We start from the raw sequence: 22,506 nt of genomic DNA on the forward strand, positions 1-22,506 counted from the left end.
TACATTGTCTGGATAAAGCCACTGTTGTATTCCAGCACAGCCCAGGTTCCACTGACTAATTCACTGAACCCCTTATCCCAGCCAAGCAGACGCTCTGCCAGTGAGTCACAGCCCCTCCTTAAAGACTTCCCTAATTTATCAATGTCTTATCTGCCTCTGGAACAACTTGTTCATGTTAGAATACACAAGATCGGTCGTGTGCATGAAGCAAGGATAAGAAGAATATCCTACAGGTGGCACTGGAGGGGTTAAGTAGCTAGCATAGCCAAATTAAGAACTTCCTGGTATTTTCAAATGATCCCCTCCTGTCTGGGTGTAGTTTGACCCAGTTTGGTGTAGTGGTCAGGAACACAGACTCTCATCTGGAGAGCCAGGTTTGATTCCTGTTAAGTACGCAACTCAACAACTAAGTAAGTAACAAGTGATTCAGCTTTATTGAGAACGAGACCTTCCAAAAGATCACACAGCTTCTGACGACACAGCGACACACAACAGTGGAGCATAGCTCCTTTTAAACTCTCTCGTGCTGGGGTAGCCACGCCCTCACACAGTTAACATCCAATCATGTTACATAGATAACAACCAATCATTTGTCTTCCCTCCAGCACAGACTCTTACATTTCATTGGTTACATAACATGCTTCAGCCAATGGTGTTGTTCCAGATTACAATCCGGCTGAGGTTTCAAGTTTAACATTACATGTTAATGGTAAAGACACAACAATTCCCCACTCCTCCACTTGTAGCTGCTGGGGGACCTCGGGCAAGCCAACATTCGCTCAGAGCTGTTATCTCAAGAGCAGTTCTCACAGGGTGTCTGTTGTGGGGGGAAGAAGGGAAGGAAATTGTAAGCTGCCCTGAGACTCCAAATGAAGGGTGGAGTATAAATCCAACCTTCTCCTCCTCCTCTTCTTTATCTTCTTCTTCGTCTCCTCCTCCTCCTCATTGGCTCATTGGAGACTTCCTCTTTTTGAGCCCACTTTCTCCCTAGTTGTTCATTACACAGTTAGATGGATAGATAGAACCTTCTCTCTCCTCTCCCCTTTGCACAGTTATTTCTCTTCTAAATAAAACTGTTTATTCTTTCAGCAGCTTGAGTTCTGCTCCTTTTTGCCTATTTAAAATTCTACCAACAGTTCATTATGTGATACAGAGCAGTATCTTTGAACAGTTGCAAATCTGGCAGAGAGATTTGGGAAGCTCTGTCTGTGGTAAATAGCCACAAGTCAGCTGGACAGCCAGTGGTCAGCATGTAAGGCTAGGGTTGGGGAGGTCTGGGTTCAAATCCTTACTCTGCCACAAGATCTGTGGGCTGTATTCTCTCTCTCAGAGCAATCTAGCTCAAAGGGGAGAGGAGAACTTGAGTTCCCAGACTTTTTGCTGAGCTGTACCATTTCCAGCTGCAAGCAGGGGAAATACCAGATATTTAAATCCCTAGCCAGAAAACCTTCACACATACATATAAAATAGAAATGTATTGAGAAAAGGGACGGCTAGAAGCTTCACCCAGTAGAATACCTACAGGATTAAAACATGCAATTCCTTGTTTACCCTCTGAAATAGTACATACCAGAAAAAGCTATACCAGATTCAGTTATTGTGATTTTTGCAGGCCAACAAAATTGAAAAGTACTGGGTTCGCCGCATAGAGACTCGGACTACGACATGCGTTCAGACGCGTTTATTGTACTTCACACACAAGACAAAAACTGGCCCTGCAAGGGCCAACTATATACACTCCACCCGGTACACCCCGGTTCCCATTGGAGGGTTTGAATTTCCTGCCAGAGGGTCTATTGGTGGACACAAGGGGGACTAGGATCCTAGGTTCCCTTTGTGTTTGGGACCCAAGCTCCTACTTTAGCCACGGACCCCTGGTGGCGGTCCGCGTACATAACAAAAATATTATGGATGATGTCTCTACATGCAATCCTCTCAATATGCATGGTTGCCATTGTGTGTGAATAAGGCAACAAGTTTTTTTTTCTTGCTTTGGTAATGCACAAATGGGTACCATGATCAATCAGGGTTCAAGTTCGCATGTACTGAAACAGGAAAATAGACATATTGCCCAAGTAATATGGTAACCATGTGTATGCAGAAGATTGCATGTAATAGGATCTTCCCTAATGTGTGGCTGGCCCACAAAAATCACAACAACTGAAATGATATGACTATTCTGAGTGCGTTTTAACCATAAGAAAGAAGTCGAACCACTTGGAATGCTTAGGGTTTGGGTCCCCCCTGTCCATTGGTGGAGGATAAGGAGGGATAGGGTTGCCAGATCCAGGTCAGAAAACTCCTGGAGAAGTAAGGAAGGAGCTAGGGGAGGACAGGGCCCTCAGTGGGGTAAAATGCCATAGAGTCCACCCTCCAAAGCACCAGTTTTCTGCGGGGAAACTGATCTCTGTAGACTGGAGATGAGCTGTAATTCCGGGGGATCCCCAGGTCCCACCTGGAAGCTGACATCTTGGAATTCTAGACATAAAATATGCGCTTCACTGATTTTATGCAGACTTTTCAGAGGTTCACATCTGCATTAAACCCATTTTCTTTTTATTTTATGCTGAAGAATGAGCACGTGAGTGAGACATAAAGGAATAATGGGGACACTGAAAGCAGGAATAAGGTTTCTAGAATGTTTTGATTGTCTATTTGATCATCTTTGTCAAAAGGAAAGCAGCGGTATATATTCAGCCGTTCCTGTTTTGCTACGTTCTGTATTCAGCCTGCATTGTATGGAACAAAACCACACTTTAAACATGTGTAATTTTATGTGGCTGTAGCTCCCCTCCTCTCTGTACACTTCACTGCGAAAAAACCTACAACATTTCTCTGACAACTCCCCACAAGTTCTGCGCTTCTCAGACTTCATCAAACCCTGCTGGTGTCCTTCAAAATTCAGTAGTAAAAATTTTTTTGCTCTTGAATTGCACCTGGTCGAGGAGCAGATTGAGAACATTTGTCTTCTTGGAACCTTAACAAAAATCCCATAGATTAGAAACCTTCAACATTCAGTTCCTCTGTTATTGTTTCAGAATTGCTGTAGCTGGTGCTATTCAGTAAAAGTCATGAATGCAGCCATCAGTATGTGGGTTGCGAAATACCTGGAGGTTTGGGGGGTGGAGCCTGGGGATGGTAGGATTTGGGGAGGGGATGGACCTCAGCGGGGTAGAGTCCACCCTCCAAAGCAGCCATTTTCTCCTACTCCACTTTCACACTTTCCTCCCTATTCTCGACAGCCTACATACTTGGCTTGGTTTCCCCCTCCATTAGCTCTCCATGTAAGTCCACAGAATAGAAATTGTTTTATTTTTAAAGATTATTTAAATCATTTATGAACTTTTCTAATCTTTTTGGTATTCTTACAAAGGTTTTTTGCAACGATCTTGTTTACCAAACATTTCTTTGGAGCCTTGATAAAGATTGGCTCCGGGGATCCACTGTTTTCTTCAGTATGACTATAAGCATTTCCAAAGGGCCGTTGGAAAGCATCTGAAGCAAGGGCAAATGAGAGCCAGTTTGGTGTAGTGGTTAAGAGCGGCAGACTCTAACCTGGAGAACTGGGTTTGGTTCCCCACTCCCCCACATGCAGCCTGCTAGGTGAGTTTGGGTCAGTCACAACTTCTCTCAGAGCTGTTCTCTCAAGAGCAGTCCTCTCAGAACTCTCTCAGCCCCACCTACCTCACAGGGTGACTGTTGTGGGGAGAGGAAAGGAAGGAGATTGTAAGCTGCTCTGAGACTCTGAGTGAACAGCCGGGTATAAATCCAATCTCCCCCTCTTCCCCCTCCCCCCCCCTCCTCACCTTCTTCTTCTTCTTCTTCTTCTTCTTCTTCTTCTTCTTCTTCTTAGCAGATGATGACTTTTTGCAACCATCTTATTTCTCATAATTTTACTCAAAAGCTTTTTAAATGGATGGGTTTGGGAGATAGGTTTAAAATCAACACTCTCCCAGAAAACTGGTTTGGAGGCCAATAATTCCACAGGATAATATGATAATTTTGTCATGTTCTTGTTCATTGTATTTTTTTCAGTTTTGTAACAAATCTTGTGCTGTGGCGGTAATCCTACTGGAATTGTTATTAAGGGGGGGAGGGACATTTTGGTCTGCCATTTGGAGAACATCCCTAAAGATCGCCTTCCAAGCAACCAATCTCTCTCGCTTCCAGTGCTAGGGATTCCTTAGTCATTCAGAAGATACCAATGGATTCCAGTAGCCATTCATTTTAATGGTGCACAGAATGTAACCCTTTGAGGAGGAGCCATGGCCCAGTGTTACAGCATCTGCTTGAGTAGACAATACTGACCTTGAGAGAGTCCAATGGTCTGATTCAAGTATAAGGCAGCATCATGTTTCAGTAAGTGTCAAACTGTACGTCAATTGTGTTTCACTCAGCGGGTGAAAGTGCTGTCAGGTCACAGCCGATTTATGGTGACCCTGTTGGGTTTTCAAGTCAAGAGACGTTCAGAAGTGGTTTGCCATTGCCCGCCTCTGTATTATGAACCTGGACTTCCTTGGTGGTCTCCCATCTAAATACTAACCACCAGGGCTTTTTTTGTAGAAAAAGCCCAGCAGGAAACCATTAGCATAATAGGCCACACCCAACAGCAGACTCCATTAGCATATTGGGCCACACCCCTGACCGCACCGCTCATTAGCATATTAGGCCACACCCCACATGTTACCAGAAGTGTGGTCATCCAACCACACCCACCTTTTGCTTCTTATTCTGTTTACTTTGTTGTCAAAACCCTGGGCTTTTTTTGTAGCAGGAACTTCTTTGCATGTTAGGCCACACACCCTTATTGTAGCCAATCCTAATGAGTGTCTGCTGTTAGGTGTGGCCTATTATGCTAATGAGTTCCTGCTGGGCGTGGCCACACCAGCAGCCAGCCGAAACTCCGTACCTGTGCGTTCCTGCCCAAAAATAGCCCTGCTAACCACCAACGCTTCTGAAGTCTGATGAGATTGGGGCATCCAGTTCAAGGCACATTTTACTAATCTCTGGTATATGTTTTAATTGTATCACAACTGGTTAGAACATGATAGATGCTGGGCACAGAAAGAGCAAGTGATGCAGTCCTGTGCCTGTTTAAAAGGTAAAGGTTTCCTTGCTCGAAAGCCAGTCAAATCCGACTCTAGGGTTGCAGTGCTCATCTCCGTTTCAAAGCCGAAGAGCCAGCGCTGTCCGAAGACGTTTCTGCGGTCATGTGGCCGGCATGACTAAACACCGAGGTGCTGTTACCTTCCCACCAAAGTGATACCTATTTATCTACTTGCAATTTCTTGCTTTCGAACTGCTAGGTTGGCAGGAGCTGGAACTAGAGATGGGAGCTCACTCCATCATGCGGCACCGGGGTCTCGAACTGCTGAACTACTGACCTTCCACAGCCTGCAGTTCAGCGTCTTAACCACTGAGCCACCGCAGCTCCACATGCCTGTTTACTTGGGAGTAATTCACACTGAAATTGGCGAGATTTCCTTCTGAATAAACATGCATTTGGGATGCTCAGCATTGTAGAGTCATATTATAACCTCATTCATCTTTCATGCCTTCACTAGACTTTCATCCCTAATACAAGGGAGGCAAAATTTATGATAGGTACAAGCACATTAATTATTGCTTTTTTTTTGCATTGCATTTGAGCATGAGGCCCTCACAGAAGCAAGCACGTATCGTTTCCATGCAGTATTTTTTTTTTTAAAGAAATCTTTGCTACCTACACTGGAGAAATGAATGACTGATCTGTATGATACAGTCAGAATGTCCTATGATAAAAATGAGGTATTGATTCGGAGAGATTTTAATTTAGATTAGTCCACATAAATTGAGTAATAAATTGAAAAGGCCTCCACAGGGCTCACGTACGGGATGAGTTATCATAGCACCAAAGTGAAAACTCTAGCAAACCATAATTCTTTCTGCAGCCTTAACCTAAGTCCACCCGATTTTAAATGATTGAATCTGTACAAATAATTTGGACGTGCACCTGACTGATGGGATCTCTCTCAGTGATGAACTGGTGCATTGGGGTCAGTAAAAAGAAGAGAGGGAAGCGTACCAAGGAGAGGGGAGCCCTCCAAGCCACTGAGGATACAGTATGAGGGATATAAATGGGTAATAAGGCTTTAATATGAGCTGCGTGCCCCATGCACAGAATATTGAATGGCTCGGTTAGATAATTCAGGATGATTGGAAAGTCAGCTAGGTAATGACTGATCTTAACATGCAGATTTGAAAAATTGGATTCTAATCTCTATCACTTTTTTGTGCAAGAATGGCAGGTTGGATCCAACCAGCATGTTGACTCAATTTCCCCCTCCTTCCTGTTCCTCGTGCTTTTTGTCCATACACAGCCTTGTTGGTCATCAATGAGGATCTCCTCCTCCCCCTTTCTGGTAATTTTTTTTTGTATTTTTTAAATTTGTGCGTGTGTGTCAGTGTGTATACACCTGGAAGTCATGGCGACCTCTGGTGACTGACCCCTACTGGGGACCAGGAGGATATTCAGAGAGGTGGCTGAGTAAAGCCTGCCCCCGCCTCCCGACTGCTGGTATTCCAAGGAGGTCTTCCACCTGAGTACTTGCCAGAGTCATCCCTGGCATTCTGAGATCTGACGAGATCAGGCTTGCCTGGGATATCCAGGTCAGGGCTCCTCCTCCCCTTTTCCACCGGCAGAAAAACTGGTTGGATCTAAGCTGGTGAAATGTGGGTTGAAGTTGGATAAGGAAGTCCTAGGCTTGAAGCTCTGCTGAGCCATGAAATGACCTGGGTGGCCTCGACGTAATCCCATAAGGCCTGCTCAGCAGTTATGATTATGGCTATGAGATGGTGTTATGCAGGGGTCATTTCATAGAAAAAGAGGTGCAGGAGCTCATTAGCATTACTTATTAGCATAACTTATTTGCATATGCCACACACCCTGACATCACCGGAAGTGTGTCAGAAGGCAACCCACACCGCTCAGGCTCCACTGGACTGTTTTGGATTGCTAGCTATTGGGGGGGACATGCAGATCTGTGCTCATAGAGGAGGGAGAGCTTGTACCTGAACAAAACTTGGTCTTAAAGGTGCCACTGGACTGTTTTGGATTGCTAGCTATGGGGGGGGGAACATGCAGATCTGCCCTCACAGAGGAGGGAGAGCTTGTCCCTGAAGGTGGGCCGGGGGGTGGGGACTCTGCAACTTACCTGGCTGCTTCTTGCGCTTCGTGGCCCAACTGAGGGCTGCTGGGAGCAGGGGGCGGGGCTTGTTGCATGTGCCCGCCCTCTGGGCTTCTTACTGCCGGAGCTCCGCTCCTGTGCACTCCCGCAGGAAACGACCCCTGGTGTTATTCATGATCCTCTCAATATGCACGGGTGGTGTCCAATGCTCCCTCTAAGCTGTGGAGTCTTGTGAGCAAAAATTCTACTTTGTGGCTGCTGCATAAATCAGTTTCCTCCGGAGCCATCCTTCCTGAGCTAAGACAGAAATGTGTGAGCTGGGGGCTAAAAAACTGTCAGCTAGCACACACTAACTCAGCTTAGAGGGAAACCTGGTGGTGTCATGTTGTGTGAAAGAGGCCATGCGTGTAATTTTCAGCTTCTTTGAGTACAATTGGAAACCTGGGTTTCTGAGGGTATGCATTCACATGGATGGAAACTAGAAAATACACATTGCCTTATTCACACAAATGGTGACCTACTTTGTGCCTAATCTACCCTCACTGAATTAGACTTATCAAGTAGCTTGCTGCAATTGCAGCCTTCTGCCCCCTGCACTCCAAACCCTGCCCACGTTCAATGGAGCAGCAGGAGCCAAAACAGGGAGAAATGGGCATTGCGTGATGTCATGACATCACTTCAGTGTGAGCGACGTCATGATTTCATGCAGTGCTCGAGGAATTCCTCTGATCTCTATGAGACGGGGGAAATTCCTCGAGCGCCATGCAGTGCCGTGATGTCACTTGCAGGGTACTGACGTCACAGTGTCATATGACACTGTTCCCCACATTCTCCACCCCAAAATGCTCTAGCCCTCCTAATGCTTCTGGCTGGCAACCCTATAACTGAATCATTGTGAGATTAACATGGAGGGGATGGGGAATGAATATATACCATCCTAAGCACCTTGGAGAAAGGTCGAGCGAGAGGTGTGCCATTAGATGCAGACAACATTGTCAACAACTGTATGCTCACACAAACCCCACTCCCCCAGGCAGTGACGAGTTCCAGCAGCTAGTGTTTACCTTAGGGTTACCAACCTCCAGGTGGTGGCTGGAGATCTCCTAGAATTACAACTGGTCTCTGGGTGACAGAGTTCATCTGGAGAAAGTAGTTGCCTCGGAAGTTGGTCTCTGTGGCATTATTCCCTGATGAAGTCCCTCCCATCCCCAACCTTTCTCCTTCCCAGTCTCCAGCCCCCAAATCACTAGGAATTTCCCAACCCAGAATTGGCAACCCTAGCTTACCTGGCTCGACTGCCTGTAGAGGAGGAGGCAGCAGAGATTTGTGGCTTTTCTGTAGCATTCACTTCATTTATGAATATACAGGTAGAGCACAGGTGGGGGCAAGGAGGCACTCCTACTGAGCAGCAGATCTGCTAGGTAAAGGTAAAGGTTTCTGTTAGATCGCCGCCAACAAAGGATCTGAGAGTGATTTCAGCAAAGAAGTGATTCAGCTTTATTGAAGTAACGAACAAGCACTTAAACGCATTCATAACCAGAACAAGAAACAATTGGGAGCTAGGCTCCTTTTAAACATTCCCGGGCTAACATAGCCACACCTATTTACAATAATCAACCAATGAGGTTGTTTGGATAAAGACCAATGATCTTACTTCCCTCGCAGGGAACAGTGGCAGTTCTGATTGGTCGCTGTTGCAGAGCGACCAATAGGAGTTCACATCAGAGGAGCCTTTGTTCGGCTCAAGCTTAACAATGGAGTGATTCATGTAACACGTTCAATACATTACAGTTTCCCTTGCTCGAAAGCCAGTCGAATCCGACTCTAGGGGGCAGTGCTCATCTCCATTTCCAAGCTGTCTCCGTGGTCATGTGGCCAGCAAGACTAAACGCCGAGGCGCATGGAATGATGTTACCTTCCCACTGAAGCACTACCTATTTATCTACTTGCAATTTGTTGCTTTTGAACTGCTAGGTTGGCAGGAACTGGGACCAGAGACAGGAGCTCACTCCGTCATGCAGCACTCGGGTCTCGAACTGCCAAACGACTGACCTTCCGGTCTGCAGTTCAGCATCTTAACCACTGAGCCACCGCAGCCCGCTACCCCAGACCAAACCCTCAGGGAGAGAAAGAGCCTAGCACCACTGTCTGTGACATACTTTGAAGTGCAGGAATTTCCTTGCTTATCTGCATGATCCTGCCATCAGAGGCCCTGGAGGTAATGCTTGGTGATATGTTCTACTCACTCCTTGGCCACATTGGTAGCCACTTCAGAATGTAATCATAGGCCCTGTCCACACGAGAGGATTAGGGCCGGGAGAGGGACGGAACGGAGGCGGAGCAAACGGGCGCGATCCCACCGCAACATCTGGGAAGCGTACCATGTCTGTCCCCAATCCGGCCCTTCCAGCGATGATCCACACCAAAAAAGAACCACCTAATGAGGTGGTTCTTTTCGAAGGGCCGCAGCAACGCTGGCCGTGGGATTGCCGGTGCGATCCCGCCGCCGTGTGCCTATTTAGGTGCGGCTTTTTAAAAGCCGTACTTTGGCCGTCCCTTCTTCCCTCGTGTGGCAGGGGCCATAGATGACCAAAAAGTTGGGTGCATCCTCAACTGGAGAGGAAGGTTCTACGTCTGAAGTGAAGCATGAATGAATACAACTGGGGTAGTGGTGATGGCGGAGGAATGGGAGTGTGGGGAGAAGCCACACTTGCATAGATTTGTACATACATTGGCTTAAGGTTGCCACCCTCCAGGTGGGTGCTGGAGATCTCCTGGAATGACAACTGATCTCTAGACATCAGAGATCAGTTCCCCTGGAGAGAATGGCTACTTTGGAAGGTGGACTTTATGGCTCGGCTCTTTGTGAGCATTCAAATAAACATTTGAATAAACATAGGTCAGGGAAGAACTTGTTGCTGTGAGCATGCTCCCCACCGCACAAGTATTCATTGGGGCTGGGACAGGAGGAGGTTTTGGCCGATGAACCCCTGCTAGGGTTGCCACCCTCCCGGTGGCACCTGGAGATCCCCTGCTGTTACAATTGATCTCCAGACAACCAAGATCAGTTACCTTTTGGAGGGTGGATTCTATGGCATCATATCCTGCTGAGGACCCTGCCCTCGCCAGGCATTTCCCAACGCAGAGCTGCCAACCCTAGCCCTTGCCCTGGGCTGGCCTGATCCAGCTGGGCTCATCTTCTCTTCCGTTCATTCATCCCAGGCCTGTAGCTACAGTGGGGCATCTTGGGGCTAGGCCCCCTGACTTACTGGCAAGGCCCCCCACGACTTCCCATCCAGCCCAGGGTCCCTGAGCGGCAGCAGGTGTGGGGAAGGAGCCAGGTATTCCTTTAATTTGATTAGCCAGTGCCCCCTAAGAAATTCAAATGCCCCCTGATTAAAAATTCCTGGCTACAGGCCTGATTCATTCCCCTTTGAACCTCTAAAGAGGGGTGGGCTAGCGAGAGACAGGCTTTTAATGCAATACCCAATTCATTTTCCATATATGAAACGGCTGGTATCTAGTAGTGCAGTTCTAAGCGGAGTTACCCTGTTCCAGTTGCAGTGGTTTCAATGTACTTAGATGGGAGAATGTCTGTTTAGGATTCCACTGTTAATGTTCTGTTTTACAGAGACATTATCTTGTCTTGCTTGTATGAAAGTCCCACTTCCATTCTTCCATTTATTCTCTGCATGTCTTAAAATGGTGGTTACACATTTCAGCAACAGATAACAGAACAATGCTCTGTTTACCACGATAACAAATCACCGCTTAATCCCTGTCTTCAGTTTTATATATTGGAGCCCTCCTGCCTAAGAGACCCAGCAAGGTGTACTTGTTAGGGTGTTGGCCCAGGATCTGGGAAGCTAGCTGGGTGATCTTGGACCAGTCACTCTCAGCCTAAATTGCCACCTGCCTACAGGTTTTGTCTTTGTGACATAAAAGAGTAACATGAATTGTTCACAAGCACTTTAGCAATACGTTTGAAGACTGGCCATACAGGATCCCCTAACAGGTATGCTTTTAAGTGGGTAAATACCCAGGTTCGATGTCTACATACACTTGAACACATGGTAATGCCTCATACTGAATCAGACCCTTGGTCCCTCAAAGTCAGTATTGTCTACTCACTCTGGCAGCAGCTGTTCAAGTACTCAGGCAGGGATCTTTCCCATCACCTGCTGCCTGATCCTTTTACCTGGAGATGCCAGGGATTGAACCTGGAACCTTCCACAGGCCAAGCAGATGCTCTACCAGTGACCCACAGCCCCTTGCTTCATAAACCTCCCATTTATAGAATTTTCCCCTTTCCCAGGTCCACGGTGTTACCCAGAATCAAGGCCCCACTGGTGGACCTCCTGATGGCACCTGGCATTTTTGCCCACTGTGTGACAGTGTTGGACTGGATGGGCCATTGGCCAGATCCAACATTGGCTTCTCTTATGTTCTTACGTTCATCATCTGAACTGTAAACCTCACTGAGACACACAGGATTGACTCTTGTGCATTTCCCATAGTTTCTCATATTTCCTGTGGATTGTGGTCCTCATTCCTTCCTCACCTGCCCCCTTCCCAATGACAGGATCAGCAGGTGGCGCACGCGCACGCATGCGTGCGCACACACACACACAGCAATTTGAGCGCTGCTAGCAAATGAGATTAAGGAAAAAACAATTATAAAATACCCTTTTCTGCACTTAGCATGCAGGCGGGCATAGCCTACCCAAGCTGAGGTAATTGATGCAGTTGCCAAGTTACAAGGCTCATATCCATGATTCATACGCCAGACAAGAAATGTAGCAAAGAGCTCTAAAACTGAACAGTTTTTCAAAGGAAATGATCGTTACATCCACATTTCACTACCAAACATAAATAAGATTGCCAGACCCATAAAATTCTTACTGGGTGTGCATCAGGAGCTCATGTCTGAGTGTTGTCAAGTATCAGGAGGCAGGCCATCAGGGACATGGGAGAATAGCTTGCTAGTCTCTCCTAGCAAGAAGTTGCCTAGGCTAACAGGGAGCACGCCAGATCTGGGAACTTTGTATCAGCCTTTGGCACAGGACTGGAATCTGGGATCACCTGATGCTAGGCCCATAGAGAATCTGGCCAATGGCTGAAGTTGCTTGCAGTTGTGTCTTCCTGTTAGTGGCCCTGGTAGTGCATGAGGAGCAAAATAAGGGTCTGGATCAATGTTCCCTCTAAGCTATGGAGTTCATTGAGCAAAAATTCTACTTTGTGAGCTACTGGCATTAAAGTTGTGAGCAGGTGATTTGGCTACTACATAAGCTAGTTTGCTCTGGAGCCATCCTTCCTGAACTAAGACAAAAATGTGTGAGCCAGAGGCTAAAAAACTGTGAGCTAGCTCACACTAACTCAGCTTAGAGGGAACACTGGTCTGGGCCATAGTTAATGGCACCTAAACAGCCTGTCTGCTGTAAGGTTCGAATCAATTATAGCATATTTTTCTTCCGGAGTTCCCATACTGTCCTTTGCTCTCTGTGCCTGGAGTTTGTCCCACCCACATGGTTACTCTGAAGGAGATACCTATGTCCTAATGAATACTGACCTCAAGTACAGAACTTCAGAGAAAAACTACAGCACAAAACTTGGACTTAGCAGGAGGTTTGACACAATCCCCCCCAACCCCATGCCCAGGAGTGAACAATCCCTTGAAACAGGGATTGTGGCTCAGTGGAAGAGGCTCTGCTTTGCATGCAGAAGGTCCCAGGGTTCAATCCCTGGCATCTCTCATTAACAGGACCAGGCGGTAGGTGATATAAAATATAGGGATGGGCACAAAAAGCAAAGAAAATTGGTCTGGTTTGTGGTTCGTAGCCAAACTACGAACCGAACCATAAACTGAACCAAAGCAGTTCGCTCTCTGATGAGTTGGTTCGGTTCGTGGTTTAAATAGGGTTTTCAGAAAGTAGCAAAAACAGCTGAGTGGCAGGAGTGCTGCCTTTACAGTTTAAAGGGACTGCACAAGAAAGCCAGGAAACAGGGAGCAGTGTGTCATGCACCCTCCCCCCATCACCTACGGATGCCCCCCAGACCACCTCTTGGGAACGCACTGAGGCAGTTGGCAGAGGAGACAGCCACAGTGAGATGTGCAGTGGCAGCAGGGCCATGGCTATGGGCCACAGCAGCACTACATCATCCAGGCCCACCCCAGAAACCTGGGGACAGGAAGGTGGCACAGGCAGGGAAGGAGGCCACTGCAGCCCAGGGACCACATGGGTAGAGAGTCCCTTGTGGCCAACCTGCTTCCTGCTGCCACTGTCAGAAGATGGTCCCTGGGAGTCCCCTTAAACCCCGGCTTTCTGCTCTGGCCAGGAACCAGTACAGCCCCCCACAAACCTGTCAGCATATTGTTTTGTATTGCTGGCAAGATGACAGCTAAGATAATGCGAGTCAGTTAGATCATCTTGATCCAGAAGTGACAGGAGTAGTGTAATGTGACATGTCACCAGATCAGGATTGCATCATACTCACAGGAGTCACAGTGAGTCAGCACTTTGATGTGATTGGTGCTTCACAGTATATACTCTGTGTACTCTGTCTGTACAGTATCACTCTCATAATTTGGATGTCTTGCAAAGCACTTTGTTAGTCTGCCTAAGAATTTGGATTCTACCAGTGCTTACTTGGACTGTATGTATAATATTGCAAATAAAACCACTGTATATAGTTCAGCACTAGCATATTGTGGATTGGATTATTTGCCGCACTTCCACTATGCCGTCAAAACCATCTTAAAAGTTTGTGGAAGTCTCTGTCTACGTCCATGGACCCATCACAGACTTCGGTTCCTGAAACACAAACAGGGCAAAATGCAGCACAAATTTTGCTTCGTGCTTTGGCTTGTGCCCATCCTTAGTAAAAGACCAGAGACCCTAGAGAGCCGCTGCCAGTCTGAGCAAGACAGTACTGACATTAGTGGACCAGTGGTCTGATTCAGTATGAGGCAGCTTCATGTGTATTCATGTGTATTACAGGTGACAACTCTCTTATTAAAATGAGAGAAAGAGAGAGAATTATTGTGTTGTGCATGGTCTATGTACTCCCCTTGATCACCTTTTAATTTTATATAAATACTAGGAATAAGGCTCATTGTGTAAATAAATACAATGAGCTCTAGAAAGAGGCTGTGGGAGAGTGCCATGGCTTTGGCACTCAGTGTCAATTTGCTGTGGCGATCTCAGCAGGGTATAATGACACCGAGTCCGCCATTTTCTTCAGAGGAACTGATCTCTGCTACCTGAGGATCAGTTGTAATTTTGAGTGATCTTCAGTCCTCACCTGGATATTGGCAACAATAGTTCCCTATGAGGGAATGGCTGGTTTGGAGGATGGAGTCTATGGCATTGTACCTGTCTGAGGTCCCACCCCTCCTCAAACCCCACCCTCTCCAAGATCCACCCCTCAAATCTCCAGGAATTTTCCAACCTGGAGTTGGCAACCCTATCTCCTTCCCAGCCTACCATCCTACCTTTATCTGCCCCTCTGACTTCAGCTTTCCATCTCCTCCCCCTTCTCTTCTGGAGGGCAGTTGTAATACTGAGTGATCTCCAGCCCCCACCTAGAGATTGGCAACAATGGCTCCCCATGAAGGAATGGCTGGTTTGGAGGGTAGAGTCTATGGCATTGTACCTGTCTGAGGTCCCACCCCTCCTCAAACCCCACCCTCTGCAGGATCCACCCCTCAAATCTCCAGGAATTTTCCAACCTGGTGTTGGCAACCCTTTCTCCTTCCCAGCCTACCATCCTACCTTTATCTGCCCCTCTGACTTCAGCTTTCCATCTCCTCCCCCTTCTCTCCTGGAGGGCAGTTGTAATTCTGAGTGATCTCCAGCCCCCACCTAGAGATTGGCAACAATGGCTCCCCATGAAGGAATGGCTGGTTTGGAGGGTGGAGTCTATGGCATTGTACCTGTCTGAGGTCCCACCCTTCCTCAAACCCCACCCTCTCCAGGTTCCATCCCTCAAATTTCCAGGAATTTCCCACCTGGAGTTGGCAACCCTATCTCCTTCCCAGCCAACCATCAACCTACCTTTATTTCCCCCTCACTCTTCAGCTTTCCACCCCCCCTCACCTGCAGCCTCTCCCGTGCTCTGAAGCCCTGACTGCAATGTCATATTGACTGTCATATGGGGGCCATCTCAGCAGGATATAAGGACACAGAGTCCACCATTTTATCCAGGGGACCTGATCTCTGCCATCTGGAAAGCAGGTGTAATTTTGAGTGATCTCCAGCTCTCACCTGGAGATTGGCAACAATGGTTTCCCCAACAGGCACTAAGGGGAAATGTATTTTACCTCAGGACATTGATTCCCAAAAGCAACAGCAAACTGTTTAGAATGTTACAGGCAAAGGCCAATCTGGCCGCATATGCAAATGACCTCTTTGTTCCGAGGCAAAGACCAATCAGGCCGCATATGCAAATGACCTCTGTGTTCTGACTGGCTATGGGGGGGAGAGGAACAGCAAACTGTTTAGAATGTTGGAGGTGAGACTCAGGCAACACAGCCAGTGGATAGGGACAGCTTCTGAGTGACAGATCACGGAGCCAATGGCTGTGGGTGCCGTGTGGAATGTTCAGGAGCACGCCACCACCAAAATAGAATTATTATAGAGAGAGATCTCTCAACCTGCATTTCACAGCTTTCTGTCTCTGATATTATAATTATTTTAAAATATATATGTAATTTCATATATAAATGTCTATGTAATGAGGATCCGCTAAATGCATCTGATGAAATGGGCTCTAGACTTATGATGGAATAAAATACTGTTAGTCTTTAAGATGCTACAAATCTCCTATTTATTGATATTTTCACATTCTCATATGTAAAGGCAATATGACCCTAACCTGGATAGCCCAGACTAGCCCAGTCTTGTTAGATCTCAGAAGCCAAGCAAGGTCAGCCCCGCCTAATATTTGGATGGGAGACCACCAAGGAATTCCAGGCTCGCTGTGCAGAGACAGGCAGTGGCAAACCACCTCTGAACATCTCTTGCCTTGAAAACTCTACAGGGTTGCCATAAGTCAGCTGTGATTTGACAGCACTTTACATACGCACATAGGAAATATAAAAGTCAGGAGCAAAGGATTCTAGCTACTTTAGTCGATAGCTATAGAATTTCATGACATTCTCCCAGCCTGGTTTGCATCATGAAGTTTGAACTCTGATGGTTACCAGCTAGTGCCTTAGTAATAAGACATACATTTAAAGTAATGGAAAACCTTCTTAAGAAAAAGAACAGTGGGACAGATATAGACAGAGCCCAAATGAACCTGTTTTCAAGCATCAGCTTCAGTGAGAGTCTGGTTGCCAGGAAGTTTTGAAGTGTGATATTGCCTGTCATCATTTTCACCAGGTAACGGTGTTGTTCCCTAATACGATATGCAATTCTGAAAATGATTAAGAGTCAAATAAATATTTGTGCAGCAGCTGGGGAAAGCTTGTTTGTTTTGCTCCAGTTAAGAAATAACAAGAGAGCTCTTCTTAATTTTCAAGAAGCTGAGTCCAAGCTTTTATCCTTATGGGCTATTCTGTCTATCCGTCCGTCCATCATCTATCTATCAATCATCTATAATCTATCATCCATCTATCATGTCCGATCTCATAAGCAAGGGGGGACCACCAAGCAAGACTTTGAAGAAGGCCATGGCAAACCACCTCTGCTTCTCATTTGCCTTGAAAGCCCCTTGCTGGGGACACCATAAGTCAGTTGCAATTAGATGGCACTTAGTGCCAGTTTGGTTAGGAGCGCGGACTCTAATCTGAAGAACCAGGTTTGATTCCCCACTCTTCCACATGCAGCTGCTGGGTGACCTTGGGCTAGCCACAGTTCTCTCAGAGCTGTTCTCTCAAGAGCAGTTCTCAAAAGAGCTCTTTCAGTCCCATGTACCTCACAGGGTGTCTGTTGCGGGGAGAGGAAAGGAAGGAGATTTTAAGCCACTCTGAGACTCCGAGTGAAGAGCTGGGTATAAATCCAATCTCCGCCTCCTCCTCCTGTTTTCCCCAAGGTGCACAGTACATTTATTTATTTACTTATTTAGATTTATACCCCTCCCTCCCCACCAAGGCAGGCTCAGGGTGGCTTACATTAAAAGTTAAAAACAGATTAAAACAGGTTAAAATCACAAAACATTCATAAGGTGCAGGTATCAAATGGTTGTGTAACTACTGACCAGGCCCCATAGTATATTGAATATAGGCATGGCACACATGGCCATGATGGATTCCAGGGTAAGGCTCTTGAATCTATGTTAAATTATTAAATGCAGCCCCCCTTCTCCATTTTATTCTTCACAACAAACTTCGGAGGTAGGTGAGACAGTGTGACTGGCTTGTGGGCATCCAGTGACCTTCTTGGCAAGGTAGGGATTCAGACCCAGGCTTCCCGAATCCTAGTCCAACAGTCTAACCGGTACATTACACGGGGTTGTCCTATACCTCTCTGAATTTCAAGAGCTGGGGATATACCAAAAAGGGTGACCCCTCACCTTTGCTCCAGAGGCTGACTCTGTTGGAACTTATTTTAGGTCTGACTCCATATGACCCTTCTTACGCTCATAGTACGTAATGGGTTTGGGGGTTATCCACAGCAGATGTAATTTGTACCTCTCCAGAAAATGATCGACATAGTTTCCTTTGAAGAGTAGTAGTGATTTTTTTAAAAACTCATGCTGAAGATACATTTTAGTCCCCCCTCCTCTCTTCTAATAGCAACCACAATAACAACAACAACAACATCTTTAAATCCTTTCAAGGAAGACCAGGGTTGCTATGCAGAGGCAGGCAATGACAAACCACCTCTGAACATCTCTTGCCTTGAAAACTTCATGAGGTCGCCATAAATTGGCTGCATCTTGACAGCCAAAAACCCCCCACCTTCACTGAGGATTAAACAGATTAAAGTCAAAGAATCTAGGCTGCTGTTTTAGAGAGGTGAATAGCTACTTCAAAGAGAAACGGGACTGTTTTAATTACCTTTTGCATGTAGAAGATAAACAGGAATCCAGCGGTGCTTCAGAGATGCACAGGATTTATTCAACCATACGTTAAGGACGACAGCATGAGCTGATAGTTTCTAAGGCATCGCTGGAATCCCATTGCACTCTGCTGCTACAGACTCCCATGGCTACCCAGATGGAATGATTACCTTTTGTGTGTATTTGACCATGCCCAAGAACCTGAGCCAGCAAATCTCAAGTGGCTAGCTCCTTGTGTCCTATGAGAAAAGTCTCCCAATGTGCCACCTAGGGGAGACCATTACGCCTCAGAGACCACACAACACGTGAGAGTCCCTGAAGGAATGAGAGATGCTCTCAGATGTGGGACTGGGCTTCATGACAAGATTTGTGACAGGTTTTGCTTTGGCAGGGATTTCTCTTTAACTGCAAGATCGATTTTAACTCCTCATCAAGGTCCAGGAAGTGGCACCATCATCATTTAAGATCAAGATCATCAGGACATCCATGGAGGGTCTCGAAAGAACTTGCCTTGTGAGTGATAGAGACACCAAGAAGTACTCCTTAGCGATGAGCAGGTAACTACCCGGCACCAATTTCATGCCTTTTCTTTGGCAGAATAGTGAAACGGGCTCATTCTGAGGGGTACACTGAAATCATTCTAGAATTCTGCAAGCTTGGCTTCTTCAGAGTGATCCCATGAATACGGGATTGATAAGTTCTAGACTATAGCTGAAAAGATATCATCTTGGCTTGCATTCCTTTTTTCCAAATATTTCTCATTAAATGCTTTAATAGGGTCTGCCAGCCAGTACACCCCACAGGACTTATTTCTGAGAAAATATGTACTGTCTCAGGCTGTTCAGCTGCAGTGCTGGGCGTGCTTATTTGGAAGTAAGCCTCATTGTGTTTATTAGGGTTTTACTTCCAAGCAAGCCTAGTGAAGATCGGTGTATGATGGTATTATCAGGAATTATCTTTAAAATGCTCTTTGCAGCACTTGCAAATGTTAATCTGAAGCAGAAGACAGAGATTGTGAAAATTAAATAAACATTCCAAGGACTGCAGATTTTTTCCCCTGCATTTGGAGAATGCAGAGTTGGAGAATGCAAACTTCTTTTTAAAAAAGATATCAGAATCACTCGCAAATGCACCCTTCGAACCTAGCTATCAGATCTTTAATATCAGTCAAGCGCGCTTTCTCTCTATCCACTGCATTTTCAGGTCACCTTTGATCCTAGGAGCTCAGGACAGCACACACGGGCATTGTTCCCTCTAAGATGAGTTAGTGTGAGCTAGCTCACAGGTTTTTTTAGCTTCCAACTCACAGATTTTTGTCTTAGCTCAGAAAGGATGGCTCCAGAGCAACCTCCAGAGCCAAATTGCTCGCTCACAGATGTAATGCTAGTAGCTTGCAAAGTAGAGTTTTTGCTCACAGGATTCCACAGCTTAGAGGGAGCATTGCTTACAACCCTGTGAGATAGGTGACAGGGAGGGAGGGTGACTGGCCCAAAGTCAGCCAACAGACTTCCCTGGCAAACTGGGGGTTTGAATCCAGGTCTCCTGGGCCCCAGCCCAACACTCTAACCATGATGCCAAACTGTTGTGTTGTGGCATGCTTCTTTCTGTTGAGAACATACGAACGGAGTCAGAACACTGGATTGTTCTTGTAGAGGTCTTCCCACCCAAGCCTGTCCAGGAATGGGAGGGAATCCTGTACTTTTCAGTACATTAAACAACAACCCAAGAGGTAGGCTATACCCTCTCTGGTTTCAGAACAATGTGCCACCAGAACCTCTACAGTAGTTCCCCCCAACCTGAGATTAGAGGTTCAAACTCTCAAATGGCATCTGGAATTTAACACATTAGCAACTCATTCCCAGAGATGCACACTTAATCTTACAAAGGTAGCTTATATGGTGAGCAGAAGGCACAAGATTCAGACTTGGAACTCAGGTACAACATCAGAGACCATTTAGAATTAAGAATAATTTTTATTCAGTACAGAGATTAGCATAGACTACCAGAGATTACAAAATAACAAAAGCTAGGGCAATTTGCCTTAACTACACATTAAAGATATTCATAATTACCAATGTAGTGTCCATATTCCAAGAGTGTCCAAGGTATACAGTCCAATTAGACACCAAGGGATTTTGAAGAGAAATGTGCTCCAGTTCACAAAGCGACTCTTTGTCTCTCACGAGGCAGCATTTCCAGGTGCAATAAAACAAGCAGAGAGAGCAGGAGCAGAGAGAGCAGCCAAAGCAAGCAAGCACTCATTCCCATCGGGATCAATCAATTAAACCCCAGTCTAGTCATGATTAGCCGTGCCATCCAGCCAACCACGAGTGGACAGGGGTGTGCCCAATTGTTGGTTGTCATAGCTGCAACATAGGATTGGCTAGAAGTTTGGAGACCACGCCTGCAGTCACATGACCCAAACTCCAGCTTCTCCATTGCCTACGTGACTTTTTGCATGTCAGGTCTGGCTCTTCCACTTAGAGGTGTGAAAGAATGTGTGGTTATATGGCATGGCTATTGAGGCCATTTGGCCTCACCATTTGGCTTGCAACAGGAAACTAGACACAGCATGTTATAAAAAAGACATTACAGGAGAAGGCATGTGTTATAGAAAGCAGAAATCAAAATTTCTATACAGTTCTTCAGTCCCTGTTCTAACGGGCAGTAGGGTTGCCAGCTCTGGGTTGGGAAATACCTGGAGATTTGGGAGGGGGGAGATTCTGAGGAGGACGGGGTTTGGCTGGATAGAATGCCACAGAGTCCGCCCTCCAAAGCAAGCATTTTCTCCAGGTGAACAGATCTCTGTCACATGGAGATCAGTTGTAATCCCAGGAGATCTCCAGCCACCACCTGGATGCTGGCAACACTAAATCAATGATCATTCTCCAAGACGACTCTCCAAGTACTGCTACCCAAGATCTTTTTCATTGAAGGTGCCTGGGATCATTCCCCCATCAATCGAGAAACATTTCCATTTATCTATTTCATTGTTTCATTTATACCCTACCTTTGTCCCCACTGTAATGCTCCCTCTAAGCTGTGGAGTCTCGGGAGCAAAAATTCTACTTTGTGAGTGACTGGCATTAAAGTTGTGAGTGAGCAATTGACTGCTGCATAAATTAGTTTGCTCTGGAGCCCTCCTTCCTGAGCTGAGACAAAAATGTGTGAGCCGGAGGCTAAAAAACTGTGAGCTAGCTCACACTAACTCAGCTTAGAGGGAACAGTAAGGCCGCTTACATCTTTCTCCTGTGCTCCACTTTATCCTCACAACAACCCTGTGAGGTAGGTTATGCTGAGATTATGTGACTGGCTCCAGGTCACCCAGAAAGTTTCCATGGCAGAGTTGGGATTCGAACCTGGCATCTCCCATGTTCTGGTCTGACACTCTATCCACTACCTCACTCTGGGGGTCTCCAACATAGTTTCTGTGTTCATTCGATTTATAGAGTAGGGCTACCAGCTCTGGGTTGAGAAATACCTAGAGTTTTTGAGGGTGGAGCCTGAGGAGGATGGGGTTTGGGAAGGGAGGGCCTTCAGTGGGGTATAGTGCCATAGAGTCCACTTTCCAAAATGGCTATTTTTTCTTTCTTTTTTTTTCATCCTTCTGGGGGGAGTTTTTATTGGGGTTTTTTTTCTCAGACTACAACAGACTACAACAAACTACAACAGAAAATATAGGAAAGGGAACTACATCTAGGGAATAAAGAAAAAAGACCCACAACTAACTAAAAACCCAAGAGTAGGAGATCATACATCAACTTAACACCATGCTATTTTCAAAAAGCTACTAATAATACAATGAATTTAGTCAGTTATGCTAGATTAATTATCGTTTAACCATCCCTTTAACTGTTTAAAGAAATTCCCAGAGCATCCCCAAGTTATTTCAACATTTTTTCAGACACAAATCAGAGTCCTTCAGCCCTTATTTATTCTTATCTTTTCTAATCCTCAGTTTATAAGGGCTTTTGGGGGCAGCTGCCCCCTTTTCAGTGAGGGAGTCCTCACCATCAGATTTGCTTTCTTTTTCCTCCTCTTTGCCCTCTTCTGGTTCCCCAAGCTGTGTCCGCAGAAATTCACGTGCTTTAAAAACCGAGTCAACCTTTTCTTTTTTATCGTTAATCTTGAAAATGACGCCTTCTGGGGTTAACCACCTGTAACTGATGCCATTTGTTTGTAAGAAAAGGATTAATTCTTTATAGTTCTTTCTTCTTATATCAAATGGAATATCTTTTAAAATCCTGATATTATTGCCCCCAATTTTCAAGGGTGTTCCCGAATTTGCTTTCAAAATAGCATCTCTCACATGTCTCTTCGAGAATCTGACCACTAT

At 46.0% G+C, this 22,506-nt stretch overlaps 1 protein-coding gene across 1 annotated transcript in view; it reads left to right on the plus strand.

Annotated features, from left to right (window-relative positions):
* Positions 1 to 18,656: 18,656 nt before the first annotated feature.
* The window catches only part of SLC30A8 (solute carrier family 30 (zinc transporter), member 8), a 28,242-nt gene continuing 24,392 nt past the window's right edge, over positions 18,657 to 22,506 (plus strand). The window contains exons 1-2 of the mRNA XM_015421462.1: positions 18,657 to 18,727; positions 22,167 to 22,173. Coding sequence (XP_015276948.1) covers positions 18,657 to 18,727; positions 22,167 to 22,173 — 78 coding nt within the window. The remainder of the gene's footprint in view (positions 18,728 to 22,166; positions 22,174 to 22,506) is intronic.

The sequence above is a fragment of the Gekko japonicus genome, unplaced genomic scaffold, assembly GCF_001447785.1.
Source record: "Gekko japonicus isolate JY-2015 unplaced genomic scaffold, Gekko_japonicus_V1.1 scaffold666, whole genome shotgun sequence".
In the NCBI taxonomy this organism is placed as follows: Eukaryota; Metazoa; Chordata; class Lepidosauria; order Squamata; family Gekkonidae; genus Gekko; species Gekko japonicus.